The sequence below is a fragment of the Condylura cristata genome, unplaced genomic scaffold (genome assembly GCF_000260355.1).
Source record: "Condylura cristata isolate star-nosed mole 26May11 unplaced genomic scaffold, ConCri1.0 scaffold00019, whole genome shotgun sequence".
In the NCBI taxonomy this organism is placed as follows: Eukaryota; Metazoa; Chordata; class Mammalia; order Eulipotyphla; family Talpidae; genus Condylura; species Condylura cristata.
The window spans coordinates 29,354,092-29,375,131 of record NW_004567120.1 but is presented as its reverse complement, the minus strand read 5'-3'; the positions used below and the strand labels follow the sequence as shown (position 1 = coordinate 29,375,131).

General features: G+C 45.0%; 1 protein-coding gene across 1 annotated transcript; it reads right to left on the bottom strand.

Moving 5' to 3' along the window:
* Nucleotides 1-17,547, bottom strand: UTP14A (UTP14, U3 small nucleolar ribonucleoprotein, homolog A (yeast)). The gene is made up of 15 exons (XM_004696005.2): nt 17,472-17,547; nt 16,427-16,502; nt 15,755-15,825; nt 15,082-15,146; nt 13,395-13,537; nt 12,930-13,085; nt 8,431-8,550; nt 8,238-8,332; nt 7,558-7,681; nt 7,398-7,475; nt 6,642-7,035; nt 3,842-4,248; nt 2,946-3,139; nt 2,720-2,819; nt 1-422 (listed from the first exon to the last, which is right to left on the bottom strand). The coding sequence occupies exons 1-15, from the start codon at nt 17,495-17,497 to the stop codon at nt 198-200; spliced, it is 2,274 nt and encodes a 757-aa protein (XP_004696062.2). The 5' UTR covers nt 17,498-17,547; the 3' UTR covers nt 1-197.
* Between the last annotated feature and the right edge of the window lie 3,493 nt (nt 17,548-21,040).

The window sequence follows — 21,040 nt, the reverse complement described above, 5'->3', positions numbered from 1 at the left end:
AGATAAAAATGCTTTTATTTCTAAAATGTGGCTTAACTATGACCAGTGTGCTAAGCCAGTTTTGGAATGGATCCTGCAGCTTGGAGTAAAACCGGGCCACTGCTCAGTCGGGGCTCCTGGTTCCGGCAGGACATAACTCCTCCAGCAACTCAATGTACAGAGATCTTCTTCAGCTATTTTTTGCTCTGCGAGGACAGTCATTTTGGATTCCTCTGTATGACAGAGATGTCTGACCTTGAGGGGGACTGGTTTCCCACGTCCTCTGCTTTTATAGGCTGGATGATATGGCCTGGCTTGGTGACAATCTTGGGTGTGGTCAGCTTCTGGAAGGCCCTCTGGGTGTTCCATGTAGGTCCTAAAGGTATCTGGATGGTCCTTTCAAATTGCTGATGGTGGGTGAATGGATATGGAAGTGCCCGCACCTGAAAGGAAGGCAGAGTGAGCTGGTGTGGGCCAGGCCCCATGGCAGCCGGTCAGGTAGTTTTGGCAGACAGGCCACAGTTGGTCATATTGGTTGCAATGTGTGAACCCACTGGGAGTCAAGGCATTCCAGTACAATCTAGTTTCAGGAGTCCCAATCTGCTTGAGGACATTTATGAGTACAAAGGCTTAATTTGGGTAAGGAACTCTCCCAACCAGGCTTACTCAATAATCTACAGACTGAAAAACCACCAACACTGCCCCTGTAGCTGTGGGTCTCTGTCGGACCCTGGACTGCTGTCCCCATGAAATCTTCCTATATAACACTAACTGTAAGAAACATGGGACACCTGTGTATCTCTGTAGATTTTTTCACCCGCTGACCCTCTTCATGTTCTTAATTCCTTCCTTTCCTCTCCTTGACACACAGGACTGATATTTTAAGGCTATACAAATATAGACTCTTGAATCCTAAACTCTACCAGGCTGTTAGAATTAGTCAGCTTCATCCTGTCAAAGCTGAAGTACTTAGATAAGGTCAAAGGACATCTCCCTTGACATGACCTCCCCCCCCCAATTTGGCTTGGAGAGGGGAAATGATTTACCCATGTAAATGAATAGCAAGTGACAACAAAAGCTAGTACTCCTGCCCAATACTCCACTCCACTATACTGTTCTCTTCAGACATTTAAATAATCTTTAAACACTTCCCTAATGGGCATAGTGAAGGGGGAAAATTACGCAGAAAAACGGGCACATTACAATCAGTAGTCTCTGGAAATAATTAAAGGAATGTACAAATGCCGCTGAGTACTGCTTGGTGCTTCTGAAGGACAGGCTCTCTTTGGTTGAGGGAATTTCTTCTTGGGGTTGAAAGCTGACAGCTAGATCTGTGCATGCCACCCAGGGCCGGAGAGGAAAAAACACTTGGACAATGTGTTCAGTTTCAGACCCCCAACCTCTGCCCCAGCTCAAAGCACAAATTATTCTATATTCTATGCATGCTGGAACCTGCAACCTCTGGCTTATTAAAGGTCGGAAAACTTATTTTCAATCTGCTGTGACTGTATTAAAAAACAGCCATGACTTGGAAAGGAAAGGGCAGTTGTTATGGAGGTCCTCACTTGTCTTTCATCTAGAATCCTGGACTGTTGAAGCAGCCTTTTCTCATCCCATAAATGTCTATTGATTGCCTTTTTTTCTGGTTACATATCTTCAACTGGGATGACAGTGATTGCAATTCAACTTCTGCAGGGATTGGTTTGCAAAAGAAGATCAACAGAGTATCATTGAAATGTTATTTCCTCACTTCTCTTTTGTACCTATTAAAGACTCCCTCCCTTGGCCCTCCCTGATGGCGCAGTGGGTTAAAGCACTGCACTGAGAAGCTAAAGCCATTTCTGCCTGAGTTCGATTCCCGCCTGCCCCAGAGGTGACCACATGGCGCGGCAGACCTCTCCTGACCCGCCCGCTGCTCCCCTCAGCAGTGTATTTCGTCGATCTGCCTGTTCTGCTCCCACTGTCTCTGGTGAAGCCTCTCGCCACCCCTCAGCCTCTGGCCTGTACCCCAGTTCTGTATGTACAAATTAATAAATCTTTAAAAAAAAAAAAAAAAAGACTCCCTCCCATCCCCCTGGTCATTTTTCAGAAACAAAATACAATTCTTTATTATACTAGCTGGGGCTAGGTCTTAGGTCAGAAACTTTCAGAAATGAAGGGAGTAACAAGGTTTATCGGGTACAATTCCACTCGAGTCCCCTTTATGCTGGTAGCTCTTCCCTCGGCAGCCATTTGCTCTTTATGTGACAGCACCCCACACGACTGCCTGCCCTGTCTTTGAACACCACTATCATCTCTGATCTGCTTCTCCCTTGGGTAAATATCCCTAGCTCATTATCACATGACACAATCTCCAACCCTTTCACTGTCCTGAACAAGTGATAGTTTGTTTTTCTTAAGCCGCAGCTCAAATCTTAAGTCTTTAAACATTACCTGAACTCCAAACACAAGTTGGAAGAGCAGGAACTCTTAGTTTGGCTAGCTCTGTCTGCAGAGGCATTGGGGCTACCAGGTGGAGCTGCAGACGTGGGGGGCCTCACCCTGAGCTCTCCGCCTGACTTCGGATAGACAGTGCAGTCTGTCCGAACTATCTGTCTCAGCCGGTCAGTGCAAGTAAGAGATCTGACCCTATGGTCAAGGTCACATGTCCCTCTTGACCACAGAATGACTAGCATATTCCTGCTAAGCAAGAAAGCAAGGCAATAAAGAGGAGACAGCTGAAAAGCTCAACATCCCTCACCTGATGAGCCGCGGCATGGATGTTTCGCTTCTCACTGATAATCACATTTGGCAAATTCTTGTCTTTTCTTGGAGGACCTTCAGGGGCTTTAATGAGAAACCTGGAAAGCAACAGCAGGAAATCTGACTAAGAACATTAAGAAGGAGTCAGAAGGGTAGGGAGGACACTTGAGGGAGAGATGGGAGGGTCCGGTACCCTTCTGACAGGGTTTCTTTGCTATTCTTACCGGCGTCTCTTCTTGGCACTGGGCTTCAGGCCCACACCACCCCACTCGCCCCAGCCAGGCAGAGTCAGGTCCACATCCTTTGGCTTACTCGCCTCCACAGCCTCCCTCTTCTCTTTCAAGAAGTCTCTGATGACATCATCCCCAGCAAAAGCTTCCTTTATCATCTGCTTTTGATCTCTTTCCTCTTCATCTTCCTGGGAAGAAACAAGAGCCGGAGCTACAGCTTGCTTTTATGAGCTGTGGTCATGGCAAGAACACTGGAATTTTGGGTCATGACATTTTAGCGCCCTCTAGGGGGAAGTGTGGAACAATCATGGCCTTGCAATACAAACCAATCAGTAGCCAATCATGCTCCAATTTTCTTCTCTCTAGGGTAACTATCCCTAGCTCATTATCATATGACACAATTTTAAACTTTCAGCGAGGCAGCTGCTGGGTGGAGGAAGAAATCCTAGCCACAACGTATGCATCCATCCCCTGTAAAGACACACCAGGGCTCCTCACTGGAGTAGTTTCCACGACTTCCTCAGGGGGCCCTAGACCATTTGAGACACCACTGAGTAGAACATTAATGTTGCAACAGCTCAATGACTCACCTTAAAGTTGCCTGACTGGGATCTGGCCAGAACTTTGAGTGACTCTCTCCTTCTGAGGGTGGGTTTAGAGACACCCCATGGAGGGTATGGTGACTCAGGATTTGGATGGTGGCGCCTCGGTCACACGCACATATTTGCATCTGTTAACCTGTCAGCTCTGTATTACTGCAGACCTGTTAACTAAGGAAATTTGCCCCCAGCACCACGAAACATCACCAATTCTACTTCTTGTGCAAGAGGGGCCCTTTTTGTGCCAGCTCTGACCCCCCAACAATGGCTCACAACCCTGGCTCTGCTCACCAACTCCTCAACTGTTGTGGGAACTGCCAAAGACTTCACAGACGGAGATTTTGTGGTGAGAAGGTTCTGCAGATCAATCATTTGCTCCTTCTTTTTCTTCTCCTTGGGGGCACCAGGCTGATCACCACGGTTCCTCCCCAAGTGCTGACCCTCTGACACAGGCCTGGGAGGCCCCTCGTTTTGAAAACATCCTTCTTTGCCCAGTTCTTCAAGCTCTTCTAAAGTTTGTGCTCTCTCCGGCCTCTGCACCAGCAAGGGCTCCTCTTCTTCCTCGGCAGGTTCCAGACTTTGGGCTGGTGGAGCCGTCCCCACAGAAGTCACTGTTGGCTTCCCGGACTGATGGTTTTCCTTGTTGAGTTTCTGAGATAGTGCCCTGATTTCAGACAGCACCTCCTGGCTGCTAGAATCTGGGGGGAAAATGAAAGCCATCATAAAAGAAGGCTGGGAGTTGCCTTGCCAGTGAGACATTTGCTAAGCTCACTCAACAGCAAGCATTTGTGGAACACCCACTGGGTGCTAGGCACCGCTGAAGAGTCTGATGAGGACAAATCGGTAAAGAGGATTCCATTCACTGGATCTCCTGGAGAGTTCACTAATCGTTACCTGTCAAGTAGCAGGCAATCGAGTTTAGTAGTTAAAAGCAGCATGTTAGAAAGCAGATGTCCTGGGTCCTATTCTCAGCTTTGCCAATGACTCACTGTAGAACTAGAACTGTGGCTTTATTTCCCTGTATAGTAAATCCTGCATGGGGAGATGGCCTCAAATTTCAAATTTAGAAAAAAAAAAAAAGCCACTTTAGCAGGTGGCCTCAGAAGGCAACTTCATTGTAGTGTATATGTGTAATTCATAAAAATTTTACTTTATTGTGGTGATCTTCTATTTACAAAAACCTCATCCAGTACTGCCTTTTTTTTTAAGATTTATTTATTTATGCATACAGAACTGGGGTACAGGTCAGAGGCGGCGAGAGGCTTCACCAGAGACAGAGCAGGGAGCAGAATGGGCAGATCGACGAAATACACTGCTGAGGGGAGCAGCGGGAGGGTCAGGAGAGGTCTGCTGCGCCATGTGGTCACCTCCAGGGCAGGTGGGGATCGAACTCATGCGCAAGTGGCTTTAGCTTCTTAGTGCTGTGTTTTAACCTGCTGCGCCACCAGGGAGGTCCCCAGTACTGCCTTATTTTAAAGCAGCATTTCAGAATCTGCTGTGGCCAAGTCAAATAGCTGACATCTCAGAGTCCCAAGGGAAACATGGCAGTATCCTTTGACTTATTCAATTTGCCTCCATGCCCAAGTCTGTCTTTTTGTCTAGCCTTGGCTTGAAGCCACTATAGTAAGAACCCACTGCAATCTGGCCTTTGGACAACATGTACGTTTATTCTTCAAGGATCAACTTTCCTTGCTCATCTTGTTTGGGGGTCCAGGAATTCCCACTATTTCAAGATATGGTTTCCCCGAAGGTTTGGAAGCATTTTACTTAGTTATCCAAGGAAATCCAAATCTACCTTTCAAGCCACAACCAATAAACAGCTCTACACATGAAGCTAGATGACCAGCTTTTGAGGGGCTTGGGAGCATATAGCTGGTGTCCTGTGGTCATAGAGACTGGCCCACAATCTCAGCCTGCAGTGAGTACTGCTTCCCAAAGCCTCTCTGAATGACTGCTCATAACATGTCCTCTTGTAACTCTCCTACTGAAAACCTTGAGTAAAGGCCCTATAATGCACTTGCAATGATGGCTTGTCTAAGATTTTTATTTTGCAATGGGGAAAAAAATGCATCATCTAAATGCATTATTCCCACTGAAAAGAGCATCAGACCTGAGATCCATCCAGACAGCCAGGTCACTTAGGAGAGTGGGTATTGTGACACCCCATATTGTTCCCACACCCCATATTGTTCCCAGAACAGGAGCTCTATGACCTGCCCAGAGGGTGTTCATGTTCTTAATATAAAATCGCTGCAGGATAACAGACAGAGATACAATATACAACATATCAGATGTAAACACGGGGTGACAATTCTAACTTCCCATGAGCCTTGTGGAGCTACTCATTCCTGCCAGGATAGTCTTAGCCCATGTCGACACACACCACGTGGTAAAAATGCCACTCCTACTTTACAGAGAAGTGCAGCAATAGTCTGAAGGTGTTTCATCACACCGCAAAATCCACCTGTTTCTGTGGGTGTGAACAGATTTCCATATCTGCCACCCCCACCATACATACTTCTCTCAGGCTACAGGACCAGTGATGCTAATGCCTGACATGACTTCAAGGGTGGGCTTCTCTTTCTCAAGACTATCAGATCTTATCAGCAGAAAATGTATCTGAACACGCTTTGTACAGCCATGTAGGTAAATAACCAATTAATGCCTTTGGGCCCTCCCTGTGGCCCAACGTGTTAGGACGCAGCACTGCAAGTGAGCCACAGCCACTTCAGTGTGACCCACATGGCACAGCAGACCTCTCCTGTCTCACCCGCTGCTCCCCTCAGCAGTGTACTTCGTCATCTTCCTGCTCTGCTCCCCTCTCGGTCTCTGGTGAATCCTCTCACTGCCCTGCACCTCTGGCCTGTACTCCAATTCTAGATGCATAGATAAACAAATTTTAAAAAAAATGCCTCTGAAGAAAAATGGCTATTATGAACCTATTTTCTCTTTGGGGCCCCAGGGCACACATTGGCAAGTCCTGGAGCCAGGCACTCTGTTGTGTGTGAGGACAGACACTAAGTGTTCCTTTCATAGTTGTTCTGTAGCTCTAGCACCATGGATGGCTCCCTGGGAGCTTACCACAACTTACCTTTTGTTTCCTGATTGCCCCCCCAGTTGGTGTTCTGATTGAGTCTGGACTTTTTCCTAAGCAATCGCCTTTCCGCAAATTCTTTTAGCAACAATTCTTCTTCTGCCACTGGCTTGTCTTCTTCTTCACTTTCAGAAACCTCAAGGGCAACAGGCTTTGGCTGTTGCGCCAGGTCCTCCTGGATTTCTTCTTTGGGGTCACCCAAGCGACTCCTGAGCATCCAGGGGTTGGGTCCAGCTCCATTCACCTGCACCTTGTTCACCGCTTCAGGGACAAGGAGCTCGCCTTCCTCCTCCGCACCTGCCTCCACCTCTTCCTCACTTTCAGAGGCTGCCCGGAGTTTCTGCGTCAGTTCTTTGTTCCTAGCCAATTGTTCCTGCATGGCCTGGCGAGCCTGGAGGAAAAGCACTTGTCATCAGTGACCAACAACACTTTTTCTGGTCAGTTCTTAAAGCTCACAAATTCTTTGTTCTTTAGGAATCAACACGTGAAAGAAACAAAGTTGATTTTTTTCAAAGCTCCTCTCTCTTGTGAAAGACTTGCCTTCAAGGCTGCTTCCCTTTCACCTCTCCTTTCCCACATTATTCCTAGTCATTTTCCTCTCTGCCTTAGAGATTTTCTGGAGCCTTTTAAGATTCCCATTCACACTCCCACTCAGCCCCATGACTCTTCTCTAGCTCTGCTCCTGCTAGCACCCTTATGGACAGATTCCCCTTTGTCCTAATTCTATGTCTTGTCACCCTGATGGTCTCTTACCTCCAGGTCATATTTGGCCATAATTGCCTTTGACTTTGCCCATTTCCCACTGTTCTGGTGCTTAAGACTCATTCGCTCCTAGAAAGAAAGGGCAGTGTGAGATCTTCACCCCTTCCTGGGGAAAGTTGGTTCAAGGAGTGGGGGTGAGAGGCAACCTCACCATTATTCTGGCAGTTTCAATTTTTTCCAGTTCTTCCAGGGCTGCAGCAGGATTGACCTTACGTAGTGCCTCAAATTCCTTTAGGGTTTTCTTGGCCTTTTCTTTCTTTAGAAGTTTATGATACCTGCAAGGGGTAGGAGGGAAGTGATTTAGCTGCAACACCAAAAGCATACAGAAATGCTCCTGCTACTCAAGAGGTTCCTGATGTAAGGATTAGAATGGACAGCACAGAGCTAGCTGACTGCAGGGGCCAGCCTCTGCAGAGCAGAGTCCCCTCTGCTTCTATAGCATGAGGGAAGAGTAGAACAAGTTCCAAAGAGGCAAAGAGGTAGGAAGGAAGCCCTACTGGGCTCAACAGCTGTAGAATCCAGAGCTCATTCTACAGAATCACTCTGTGATGCCCTGGAAGGGAGAGAAAGTAATTGAACAGTCCTCTTTTTAGCAAAACGCAGACTTGAAAGCCATAGCCAGAGGAGAGCACACTACTGAAGCAGGCAAAACTCCTAAGGCGTTGGTAAGAAAAAAAAAAAAAGGCCCAAAACTCCTATTTGGGACCTTGTTACACTTGAGACTTCGTTACACAACCCCAGTGGTCACAGCAAAGCTTCCTTAAGGGCTTGTGATTAGCCACATCACCTTCTTCCACGGAACCCCAGGCCAGTTCACAGGGGCCTCCTTACTTTTTGCTTTTGATTCTCTTCTCTCTTCGAGCCCGAGCCTCATAGTAGGACTGCAGTGCCCGGGCCCTCTGAAGCTCTGCTCGGCGCATCTTAGCCTACAATAAATGACACTTCCAGTGACTCCTGAGCTCAAGGGCTGAGGCTGGGAGAAGCAAAGCACGTGCAGGTGTATGAAAGGGCCCATCTGACTTACCTCTTCCAGGCTCATGGCTTTGAGAGAGGCCTTTTCCACAGGAGTCAGCAGAGGGTCTGTCATTGGCTGCTTGTTCTTATGGAGGAGGTTAAAAATTTCCTGCTCCAGGGGAGTTCTTGCCTTAAGGAGGTAACAGAATATTATAATAAGTCTCAAGCCACGCTTCCCCTCTTTACAACCCGTAACCCTCTCCTTTATGGCACTGTCAACTGGATAAGACGGGCTATTACAGCAGAGAAGTCATAGTGTTTGGTTGTGGAGATAAAACCTTACTCAATTCTAAGAAAGACTTCAGTAATAGGAAGCTGGGGCTATGTTCTATTTTCACAGAGGGGATAGTCTGTATTCCGATTACCAATGTTTAAAACTCCAAGCAAGATGGTCTTAAGGTAAAGACTAGCAGGACAGAGGTATAGTAGCACCAAATTGTTCCGACAGTGGCAAAACAGAATGGCCTCGATACTGTGATACTGATCTGAAGCCTGCAACTATTGCTGTATAGTTAAGAAACTCAGATTCATATAAAACTACTTTAAAGACTATTTCCAGAGGGAAAGGAGGGGTAGGACATAAGATAAACATTATTTGCCACTGATGGTACAACTAGGAAGTTGATCTGCACTGTGGGTCAGAGGGGAGCCCCAGCTTTTCCAACCACACCAGTTGCTACGAATCGTTTATGCACTTATATGCTCTTGGTGTCATTAACACACGTGAGAAACAAGAACAAGGCATCCTTAGGTACAACCTACAAATTCAGTTTATGGCAGGGTATGTGTTTTAGTTCTCTGAGCACAAAGACACTGTCTTAAAAAGAAGATCTTCATGTAATTAGCTTGCTTCCTGACAGCTTAAATTTAACACTAGCACTTTTCTAACTCTGGTTCCAATTCCTCAGTTTCCAGCTAACTGTGCAGGCAAGGTAATGTCTATACCTGTGAAATGAAGACCATGAAGCAGTTACTTCACCCGTCAAACAAAAAAGCCCATTTGCTGCTTGGCTGATATTGGGAAGATACCTAAAATAACCAGGCCTATGGTGCCCCGGTCCACCCTGGCAAGGCACAAAGAGTGCCCTAGGTAATAGCACCTGTCCTAACCTCACACATACCCTATGCGGTTTTTTTTTTTTTAACAGTCAAAAACATCACAGTCAGTATTAAACTTACAACTGTCTGGACAAATGCTTAAACACACAATATCATACACAACATGGTGCTATTGATTGAACCCTAAACCTATCCTACTGAATAGTAAAGGTGTGTGTGTCTCTATTTTTAGTGTTTGCAGTAGTCATCAGTCACAGGTTGCATAGTGATCTATATTACAATATCGTAATCTCCCTCCAATGCAGTTCAACTTACAAACATGTATTGATGCAGCTATAGTCCAGGCACTTGTACAGGGTGCTAAGAATACACAATTGATTAAGATCATTCCTGTCCTCAGAGAGCTCATAGCCCTTTAGAGTAAAGAGACCCACCACTAACAACTTAATGGGTTAAGTAGGATTCCACAGGAGTATTCACAGAGGAAGGACAACTCAATTCTGATTAGGAGGTAGGCTAGATTTAGGGGAAGGAAGAGACTTTTTGAAGTAGGCTTTGAGGCCTAACTACAATTCTGTGAGGGGAAAAAACCCGGGAGGAATATGAGCAACAACACAAGATGTGGGAGAGGCATGTAGGGGACCACGTGCTCTCTTGTGTAGGGGAAAAGCAGGGTGCTGCTGTTTTATTCTCTAAGTTGAGTTACACTCAACCCCTCAGAGATGATTTTAAACAAGCAAAGGACAACCAGTTTTGGGGTTATACGTACAAGGGGTTATATGTCAAATGCCAAATCAGAGGTGTGAATGAAAATGGAAGAGGAACCAGGGACTTGAGAACTATTAGAGACAGAGATTACAGGACCAGCCCCATGAGGGCAGAGAGGGGTGGCAGTTAAGGGGCAAAAGGAGGCTCCCAACCCAGACGCCTGGGGTCACTGAATGAAGGTGGTGGGACAGGCTTGGGGAGTCTGGGGCAGAAAACACTGGGATTGGCTTGGACTGCTTGAAGTTGACAGTGATGTCAGTGATGGGGCTGAATCTCTGAGGGGTTGAGTCTGACGTGTCACCCAGACACACTGACAGTCAAGTGTCATGGAAGAGGACTGAGAGCAGCCAGATCAAAAATCAGGGGCATGTCCCAGCAGCAAGGGAGGACTCAGAGGGCTTGGGACATGGTGATTCGTAGGACCCTCACCAACGCCCTTCCAAAGAAGGTTCAGGAGGGTGTTAGGGGGCAGGGACAACAGAGGGCAGTGGAGAACAGAACTTCCCAAAGCAGGTTCTTCATCAGGTAACGGGATGTTACTTCAGGTTTTAAGTTAAAAAATTCAACTCATCTGATTTTGAATGAAATAGATTGAACAAATCTGGTCAGGGTGGGCCCAATCGGAGTTCTTTACTATCTTTTCATAGCGTTTGAAGGACTAGCATATTCAGTGAGTCGCTAGTCATCAGTAAGCGCACACAGCATTTTCTAGCATTAACCTGACCACCTCACTTTGGTGGGGGATTTTGAGAAACTAGGGCTTTGAGAAATGCTAGTGTAGACTGCTAGTGGAGGGAAGGAGAGGGGGTGGGAAAAGTTACATTTCTAGCACTTTGCAGTTTACACAGGTTCTATCACACATTTAACTCTTTTAATTCTCAGCGAGAGTGAAATGGAATTTTAAGAAGCTGGACTAAAACTATAGTGCAGACTGGGGACTCCTAATCTCCAAAAAGATTACTGTATTACACGTCCTGGGATCTTTGCACTCTACGGTGTAAGGAGAACTGGGAGCTGCTAGCCAGAATGCACCCCCAACCAAAACACTTTCTTGTTTTGTGTTTTGTTAGCATTTCTCAAAATTGAATCTCAGAACGAATGCATGGTATGGCACTCACTCAATGTGAGCACCCGGACCCCATTCTGTCTTGCACAGGGAATTCCTGGAGAGGAGTGGCTGTACCATTCTTAATGCAACCTCCTCTGTTTCATCTTTAATAGCCAGTGCAGTATTTTCCTGCAAGATTACACTGTCACTTGGAAAAAGCAAGGTGCAGAAAACATTGCTGCACTTTTTGCATCAAAAACCATAGTGAACAAAATATATGAATAAAACTCTCCATGTTAACAACAATGACACTCATCAAGTGGTTACCTCTGGAAGAGCATGGGGGTAAAATGAACAGATCGGGGACAGGCATGAGATTGGACTTTTCACTATTCATTGTCTATACTTTCAATGTTTGAATCCTGCAAATTGCATTACCTCTTAATTTTTTTTTCCTACAGTCTCCCTTCCATCGTGCAGCCACACTTTAAACCTGATCTGTGATTCAAGTGGAAAAGGAAGCATCCTAGAAAAAGAATGGTAGTGACTTCAACAACAGCCTCAGAAACAGAGCTTATGCCTATAGTGAGCAACTCCTCGTTCTAGGTCTAGTTAGAATGGTGAGCCTTGTTTACTTGGGTGGTGTTACTTGTCTTACTGTCCTGATACAGGGGCCTCTCTTCCCCTGGGGATTTCAGAAAGCAGAAGAAAAGCACAAAGAGGGTAGCTATCCTCCTTGTGTGCAGACACACACTGATGTTTTGGACTGTTTTTGTGCTTAAGAGAGATATCCCATCATAGGCTCGGAAAAGATAGGTTAGCTGTTCTGAAGCAGTTGTTCAGATTAAAAATTGAGACTTTAGGAATGGACGTGGGATGACCAACTTTTTATTTTTGACAAGAGCTTAGCTACCATCCCACCCCCAACCCCGTCATTTCCTACCCGCCCTCATTTCGTAAAAGAAAAACTTTTTGTCAACATCAGTGAAGTGGAGAAAACACCCTTGGTAATATAGAAGCACCAGCAACCTCATATCCACCATATTTACAAGCATCCTTTGCTTCAGAAGGATGACAAATTTGTCAGGGATCTGTGTTTGGTAAGCCCAGCTCTGGAATCATTTTTATAGACTCCTAATGAGTCCCTTGCCAAATGGCAAACTTACTGAAAGTCAAAAATGTGTTACTTGTTACAAGTCTACTCATTGTCAGCAATGTTGTATTTTAGCGGCATTCCTTTACAAGCCAACCTGGGGTTCCACTGCTCACTTGCCCATACCAATACCACAGAGATCCATTTTTCCCAGTTCAAACTGTGAGGAAAAGCTCTTTAAAAAACTGGGGTATAAAAGAGGAACAGTATGTTCCCTCTCTGCTAAAGATCAGAGGTCTTAACACAAACACCTGCAAACAAGTGTGTGCTGTGGCCTACAGACCAATGCAGGGCGACACCAGGGCTGCTTTGCCTGGTAATTGCTGGACCATGAGACTCACTCCCTTCCCATCCCACTGCTGAACCAAAACCATAGCTGAGATTTAGGCTGAACACATCCAATCAAATCAATTGCTGACTCTGCAACCTCCGTGCTATGCAACTGCAGTTTCCAAGGCCAAGTTCCTTGGGCTTCACTCACCTGCCAGCCACTGAGCACATGTTCAATGGGTGCAACGGCTGCCGGCTCCTTGTCCAGGGGGAAAACCAGCTGTTCTGCCTGCCGGTTCTTCTGGACGATGGGATCCCATTTGGCGAGGGCCTGTGAGGTTTTATTGAATGCTACCTCCCTGTGAATCTGAAACAGACAAAGCACAAAAAAAAGGCAAAGGCTGCAAAATTAAGTTATCAAGCATAAGGGGCTAGCAGGAAATTAGAAAGCAGTGTTTCTTAGCTGAAGAGTCAGGATGCCAGAGACTAAGAAGAGCTCTTGTTTACTTCTCCAGGCTGTGCTTTCCTGAGCTTAGCCTTAAGCCTTGTCACGATAAGGAATCACAACTTTCCTCTTGCCCATTTCTCAGGCTGCTACCCCCCCTTCTCTTCTCACCTGATTTGTCCTTGTCATTCAATTTCTTCCGCTTAATGGACCACTTTCTCTATAACTCACCCGTTCAACCTCTTCTTTGTTAAGGGGTAACTCCACAGCCTTCTTTGATTTGACTCTATTCAGTTGCTTTTTCACAGTGGCCAGCGAGGATGAAGTTTTAACGGGCTCAAGCAGATCTGAAAGGACTAGTTTTTCTCCTGATCCTGTAGAAAGGCCAAACTTTCTGGTGAGACTGAGAAGTGAGGCAAAATCTCACTACCACACTGGGATATGCCTCCACAGAAAATGCTGGCAGACGGGCCAACATGCAGGGAAGTGGCACTCTTCCATCACTAGCCACAGTGCCAGTGTCACTTTTCAAGATTCCCAAACGTGTTGCAGGAAGAGAATGATTTATTTAAAAAAGTCATTTCCTTTTCTCCCTGCCTTTCTGCTTCTACTCTTGCCCCAAAGCAAACTGTTCTTTACACAGCAGTCAAAGTGGTATTTTGCAAATGTAAATCATGGCATCTCATGATCTTCTGATAGCTCCCCGCTATAACTGGAACTACATTCACCTGAAGGACACAGCCTCGTGGGACCTGGTCCCTATCTGCCTCTACCCCCAAGCCATTCCCACCTCTAGGAATGTCCCAGTCACATTTGGCCTTCTAGTCTTCAAACATGCCGAGTATATTTTTTCCTTAGAGCCTCTGTATTAGCTGCCCCTCACCTGGACTGCCTCGCCTTATCTTTGCATTGCTGACTTTCCTTATCATTCAGATCTCAGCTTAAATGTTTCCTCTTCAGAAATCTTTTGTGACCAGTCAGTCTCAAGAAGCCAGTCACTTCTATTGCATCATCCTGTTTTAATTTTTCTAGCCCTGTCCCCCCTATCAGAATGCAAGCCCTGCAAGCTTATTCTTGACGGTAGCCCCGGTATCTGAACAGTTCCTGAAGTGGATAGACAGAAGCAGCACAAGTATTTGCTGAGTGTGTAAGCCTAGAATGCCATTTTAACATGTTTCTGGAAAGTTACAATAGTGGTTACTAGAAATGTATAATTTATTCAAGCTGCCCAAGTTGTGAATATGGTGAAAAAGACTTGCCATCTAGACTTGGTAGCAGGTTAAAACCTCAATTATGTCATTTACCAGATCATGTATTTTTAACAGCGGTGATCTTACTCCCCCTCCAGGGGTTGAGAATTGGTTCTTGAAGAAAGATGGGGAGGGGGGCGTGGAAAAAAAAAAAAACAACCTTAAGTATTACAAAGTTTTGTGTTCCTCCAAAGCTAAATGAAATCTTATTCCCCAGTGAGCGGGAAGGGGCAGCTATTTTAAATAGCTATTGGCTAGATGATCTAATGGTTGATACTACTAGTAAATTGACTTCTCTGAATCCCAGGTGTAGAGATTATTTGCCTGTCCAAACTCAAAGCATGGCGAGCACTGAAAAAAAATGAAATCATGAACATTAAAAACAACTATACAAATATCAAATAGGACTGAGCTAGTAGGGAGCAGCTACCTTTATCTGTGCCCCTCTCTCCCAGAAGCAAGTCACTGACCATGGTCTTCTAGGCTTTCTTCTAAAAATGCAAGCAACTCAAGGGCATACAAGGACATTTCTGCCCCCTACTCACTGGTTTATCATTTATGATCAGCTCCACTAATCACACCAAAAACAGTCCCTGCGGGTAAGTGATCACTGTGCTTTTGGAATTCCAAAGATTCCATGCATTGATAGCTTTCTCTGAACAACTTACCTTCAGCACTGACATTGAACTCCGACACCTTCAGACTAGCCTCAGATCTCTCTGCCAATTTCCACCTGCAATTAGGCAAAATAGTATAAAATAGAAATGAACACATCTTACTGGGGGAAACAAGGCTTTGGTTTCATGTATTTTTCTTCTAGAGTCAGGTTTTGTCAGATGTGGTAGTCTAACTATCTCTTAATGTAGAACCAATACCTCAAAAACACAAGGCAATACAAGACGGGCAGCGTGAAACAGGTATTGGACTTGAATGCCCAGCCTGCCACTTGAGATGAGTGACTTTGGGGGCAAGTTAATTAACTTTTCTGATGGGAGAAGCAATGCCTATTTAATGCTTCAAGACTTTTAAGTGTAGACTAAAAATTCATACACATAGGTCACATACAATTACAGTAACAGTTATATGATGCTTATTATATGCTGGGTATTGATTAAAGAGCACTACTTCATTAACTCATTTAAATGTCACAACTCTATGAGGTAGGTGCTATTACCTTATTTCTTAGTTGAAAAAATAGAAGTGCAAAGGATAAAAAATCTGCATGTGCTCTTAATGATGCTAACACTTTGTCTTTGTTGTCTTACACACAATAAATGTTAGCTGCAGATAAATTTTATGGAATCAGCTAGTTGTTATCTGTCCAAACTGAAAGAGTGTTACCTGTTCTTTCCATCAAGAGAACTGATTGCTTCCAGAAGCTTCTGGTGCTTTCTCTCTCCATCAGTGTCCCCCTAGACACAAGGAAGGAAAAACAGAATGACGAAAGGAGAGAAAAGATAGTCTGTAAATTGAGGTCCACATAATATCTCTTCATCTCTTACAGGGAAGTGGAGAATGAGATGGGGTCTGGTGTGCTGGCATTCCAGCTCAACTGAAAAGAACGGCTTCAAAAATCTAATTCCTGCGTTATAAGGAACACAGAGCCTTAGTAACTGGAAGCTAAAGTCATTCTGGTTTTAACTTACTTTGGGTAGGAAAGTGCTGAGAGAGTAATGTTTCTGTATAGAAGATATGTGATCTGACACATAAACTGACAAAACACAAACAAAAACAAACCTGAAGTAGTTTTATCAAGAGAATAAAGAGTCGAATTCCTGTAGCATCTAACAGAGCTCCAGTTTAATTATGTAATTCCAGTAAGGTAATTTACTCTCTTTATATTCCCACAGTCCTTAATACATTACTTTATACAGATAACACTATATAACTGCTTATAATTTACTTGCAAATATTACCAATGTTGCTATCCTTTCCTTTCCAAGAACGTGCCCTCTGCCTTAATTTCCAAGCAGAAGGGAAACTGGAAGAATCTGCTTAGCAGTTGTCACCTACCTCATCTTCACTGGTGCTCAAGGGATCATCTTTTGGCAAATCTTCTAGTTCCTCCTGTTGGCTTAAAGCCAGAAGGCTGTTATAAAGAAAATAAAACACAAATATTATCACTTGAAAAAAATTGTTCTTCTATGAAAGCTATCTCTACAGCATAATTAGAGTTCTCAGCCCAAATTAGTGCTATTCCCTGCAAGAGGTACCAACTGCACAGTGGAGGCAACTTTGGAAATCAGTCAAAACATATTTAGAGTGCAGAAGGCAGGCAGCATGACAATAGGTAACTACTGGAGTGTATGTGTGTGGGGGAGATTGAACACTTCAGTGACTGGCATTGCATTTTCCAGTGACCTCTCAGAGGCTTTAACATCAGGCCCTAGGTAAGGTGGTAGAAGGTCCTGTTGCTGGCCCTCGAGGCAAGACAGGGTCGCTATTAATATTTCTAAGCATCTTCAACATGGAATACGCCTTTCCAGGAGCAGCTTACTCAAGAGTGACATATAATCACTCATTCCCAGGAAACAGGGAATTTGATGAAATCAGCTGAGTAATTTTTCCTGGGGCCTTGCAGAAATTGATAGTAGAGACTGGTACCCAGAAACAAATCAGACTCTCCTATCAACTTCTGTAAGGCAACCATTACTAAACAGACTTGGAGGCATTAAATGTCAGCGGAGAGAAAACGTCTTGGATGACTCCAATCAGCAAAGGTTTCTAAGACAAGAGGCGTTTATAACACATGCACTGTTGCGCAGAGGGCGGAGACACGCAGCGGCAGCAGAGGGGTCACGTGACAAGGAAAGTGCCACATTAACTTAGCTGGAGAGGGAAAGGCTGCAAGAGAACTAACAGGGAGAAGGCTTACAAAGATGGGGAGCCGAGAAAGTGAGTTAAGTTAAATTAAAAAGCTTTTAAAGGCTGGATCGCGGAAATAGTAACGAAAGGCGAGATCTGGGGAAGAGAACGGTTGTCGTTTGTTAAAAGACGGCTTCCACTAAACAAAGGCCAGGGGACCAGGTCCCCAGCGAGACCCCCGCTGCCCACTCACCTCTTCGCAGCCCGGATCGCGCTCATCTCACTAACCAGTCTCTCACATGGGCCAGGAGCGGAAGCCAAAAGGAAAGTAATTTCCGTGCCGGCAGCAAAGCAATTTCTGCTTCCGCCAATCACGCGCGACGCACTACGTCACTTCCGCTCCGCCCCCCAGGCGTGCGGGAGACTGGACACGCGCCGGAGGAGGGGCCTGCGGGAAACCCGGAGACCTGAGCGCAGCCTGTCAGCGGGCGGGGCTCTGCTGTCCCCACCCCTCAGCTCTGGGGCTGGGATGTGCGTCCTCCCTGCCCCTGGTTTCCACGTGGCCGTAGGTGACGGAGCAGAGGGCGCGGGTGCAGCACCGAGGGGACCGCGGCCAGAGCCTGCGCTGCCCCCGCCGCCTCCAAAAGGGAAAACTCCCTCGCCTGGCTGTGGGCTCGCCACCGGCCCGCCGAGGCTGTACTGAACGCCTGTGAAGTGGCCGGCCCGCGAACAAAGCACGTTTCCTTCCTTAGGCAAAAGCCGCCTTTCATCCTCTGTTCCCGTGCCATTGTAGCTCCAGGTTCCTCCTTACCTGTGGGACAGTTTCAGCCAAGAATGGACTGGCAGCGTCTGCAAGTGCCTCACCTCCCCTCGACCTTTAAGGAGTTGTTTTCATTGCAAAAAACGTAGAGAAGTAACTCCTAAAATATTCTTCGCATTTATCCTTTTAAACCACGTCCCTTTTGCTTGCGCCCCACCCTTCCAGTGTAACTGCTCAGGACTAGATTGTCAGTGACTCCCTAAGTTGCTAAATCGAATGGGCCCCTTTCAGTCTTTGTTTCCCCAGAACTTCGTGTGCGATTTCATACAGCACTTTGTTTTCTTATTCATATCCACGATGTGTATTTGATCATCTAAGTGTCAGGCCTCTGTGTGCTGGTGTGCATTGGTGAACAAAACACATGAAAAAAAAATCATACACGTACAAAGAGCTTGCTTTCTAGTAGGACTAAAAACAATTTTGTCGTTGCTGAAACTCCATCCTGGGCTTCCCTAACACTATTCTTTTCTGGTATCTTAACTTCATGGTCATCTTCCTCAGTCGTTGCTGTTGGATGCTTTTCTGTACTTACTCTATAGATGATGTTTCCCTGATCTTGTTCTGAGCCCTGCTTATTCCACATGCTTTTCCTACCACTGGGATAAGAACTCTCCAATTAGCATCTTTAACCCAGAAGTGTTTTTTGAACTCCAGACTAGTACCACTGACCATCTCTAGGCAATCCTTTTTGTTCAATAAGCACATCAAAATGAAGTGCCCAGTAATTTATATATTTTCACCAGAGTTCACCTGTATTTCCATCTCTATCACTAACACCATCAGCTACCCATTTAGTTAAGTGAGACAACTGCAAGTCAGCTTAGATTTCTCTCTCTCTTATGCCTCGGTTGTCCAATCACATTGTCAGGTTTGCTTCCTGAATCTGCACTTTCCCATCATTATTGCCATAGCGGGAGTCCCCTGCAGTGTCAAACCTCTGTCATCATCATAATGCTACTGAAAAGGGGAACATGAAGAGCATGTGTCTGAACAGGACCCTCTGGGTTTGAATCTTTGCTGCTTACTAGATTTGTAGTTCTTGAGTAAGTCACTTAGCTTCTCTGCACCTCTTTTTCCTCATCTTTAAAATGGGGATGCTGTTAATACACTGGGTAATTATGATAACCGAATGAAATGATGTACATAAACCACTCACATAAATGGAAAGCTTCTAGACTAATATCTGTCACACATTAAATGCCCAAGAAATATTAGCTGTAATAAATCTTTTCACTGACTTTTCAGTCTTTAATTTCTCTTCATGCAAACACCATGTCACACCCCTAAAAGATGCAACTAGATTGGCATCTGCATCATTTTCAAGATACAAAATAAAAAAAAAAACTTTCATCCTTGCCCAGCTCTCCAATTACTTGGAATTACCACTTCCTTTAAGACACTCCAGGTTTTATTTTTATGGACAGCTGATGTTCCAATGTTGTATAAAATACGAATACAAGGATTTAGAACATTGACTTTTTAATCTATACTTAATCTCATTGAAAACAATGTGTTTAGGCCCTCCCTGGTGGCGCAGCGGGTTAAAGCACTGCACTAAGAAGCTGAAACCACTTCTGCATGAGTTCGATTCCCGCCTGCCCCGGAGGTGACCACATGGTGTGGCAGGCCTCTCCTAACCCACCCGCTGCTCCCCTCAGCAGTGTACTTTGTCCATCTATCTGTTCTGCTCCCCACTCTGTCTCTGGTGAAGTCTTTCATCACCCCTGAGTCTCTGGCCTGTATCCCAGTTCTGTATGCACAAATAAATAAATCTTTAAAAAAAAAGGAAACAATGTGTTTGTTATGCAAATGAAGCTTTGGAATCAGTCCCCCCACATACTCTTACTCCCCAGGTCTGGAAGGATTGTGGCCGTATGTTACTCTTCTGAACTATGGACTGTCAGTGTGGTATTTCAGCTGAGACCTAAAGTAGGAGAAGTCAGCATTGCAAAGAACTGGGGTTTATAAGAATGCTCTCAGGCTCTCTGGGTTGGTTGGGAAGAAGCTGTTACATTTTAGCAACTGAAAAATCAGATGCTAGTGAATGATGGTGAAAATCAGCTGCTAGTGAATGAAGGTAGATATAACAGAGGATGGAGAAGTGGCCAGGGGTAAGGTCTTGTGTGGCCTTGTAGGCGGTGGTAAAGGCTGAATTTTAGTCTACGTGAAATGGACCACTAGGGGCTATGTAGGAGAATGGAATTTCTAAATTTTAATAAAGCCACGTTGTTGTGTGAAGAATAGATCAAGTGTAATTCCAGTGGAAACAGAGAGACTGGTCAGAAGCTATTGTGTAATACAGCAAGGGAATGATAGTTTGGAACAGGGTGGTGGCTATGGAGATAGAGGCATTGATGGGTCCATCAGAGGAGTGTGGAGGTCAGGGAAGGAAATTTATATTTATATCACTGACTTGAATAAGTGAGTGGTGGTAGACTGTTTATTGAGATGCAGAAAACTAGTGATGAAGGGAACAGATTTGAGGAGTGAGAAGAAAAATTCAGCTTTGCATTTTTGAGATTTGAGAGCAAGTGGAGATAATCAAGTATATAGTTGGATATCTAAGTTGTGAAAGACAGCTAAGAACCTTTGATCTTGATTAGTGCTACTAGTGATGATTAGCAAACAAAAATGTTTCCCCTTCAAGTATGTTTATATTTCAGTTGATTTACATATCGCAGAAAGGACCCAGGCTCAGCAAAAGCTTGCCATATGGCAACAATTGTGATTTTACCATAAATTCATGACATTGTATGCTCTGCAACATTAACCTAGTAGGTATACACTAGTGTTTTTTTGAATTAACGATTAAAGTAATAATGATTCCATGCTATTTATTCTTGTTAAAGATGCATATTAATAACTACACAATTTTAACATTTACAGAGTGCTCACTACAGGCTGAATGTCTGACAACCCCCTCTCCCCCACAATTTATATGTGGAAATTCTAGTCATCAAGGTGGTAGTATTAGGAGGTGGAGCCTTTGGAAGGTGATTAGA

What these genes read in the sequence shown, in the direction of transcription:
- UTP14A (XM_004696005.2), bottom strand. Translation starts at nt 17,497, where the DNA reads ATGAGCGCGATCCGGGCTGCGAAGAG. An exon ending in TGAGCACCAGTGAAGATGAG is followed by an intron (nt 15,826 to 16,426) that starts GTAGGTGACAAC and finishes CCTTGTGTCTAG; the next exon opens with GGGGACACTGATGGAGAGAG. An exon ending in AAGAGAATCAAAAGCAAAAA is followed by an intron (nt 7,682 to 8,237) that starts GTAAGGAGGCCC and finishes TACCCCTTGCAG; the next exon opens with GTATCATAAACTTCTAAAGA.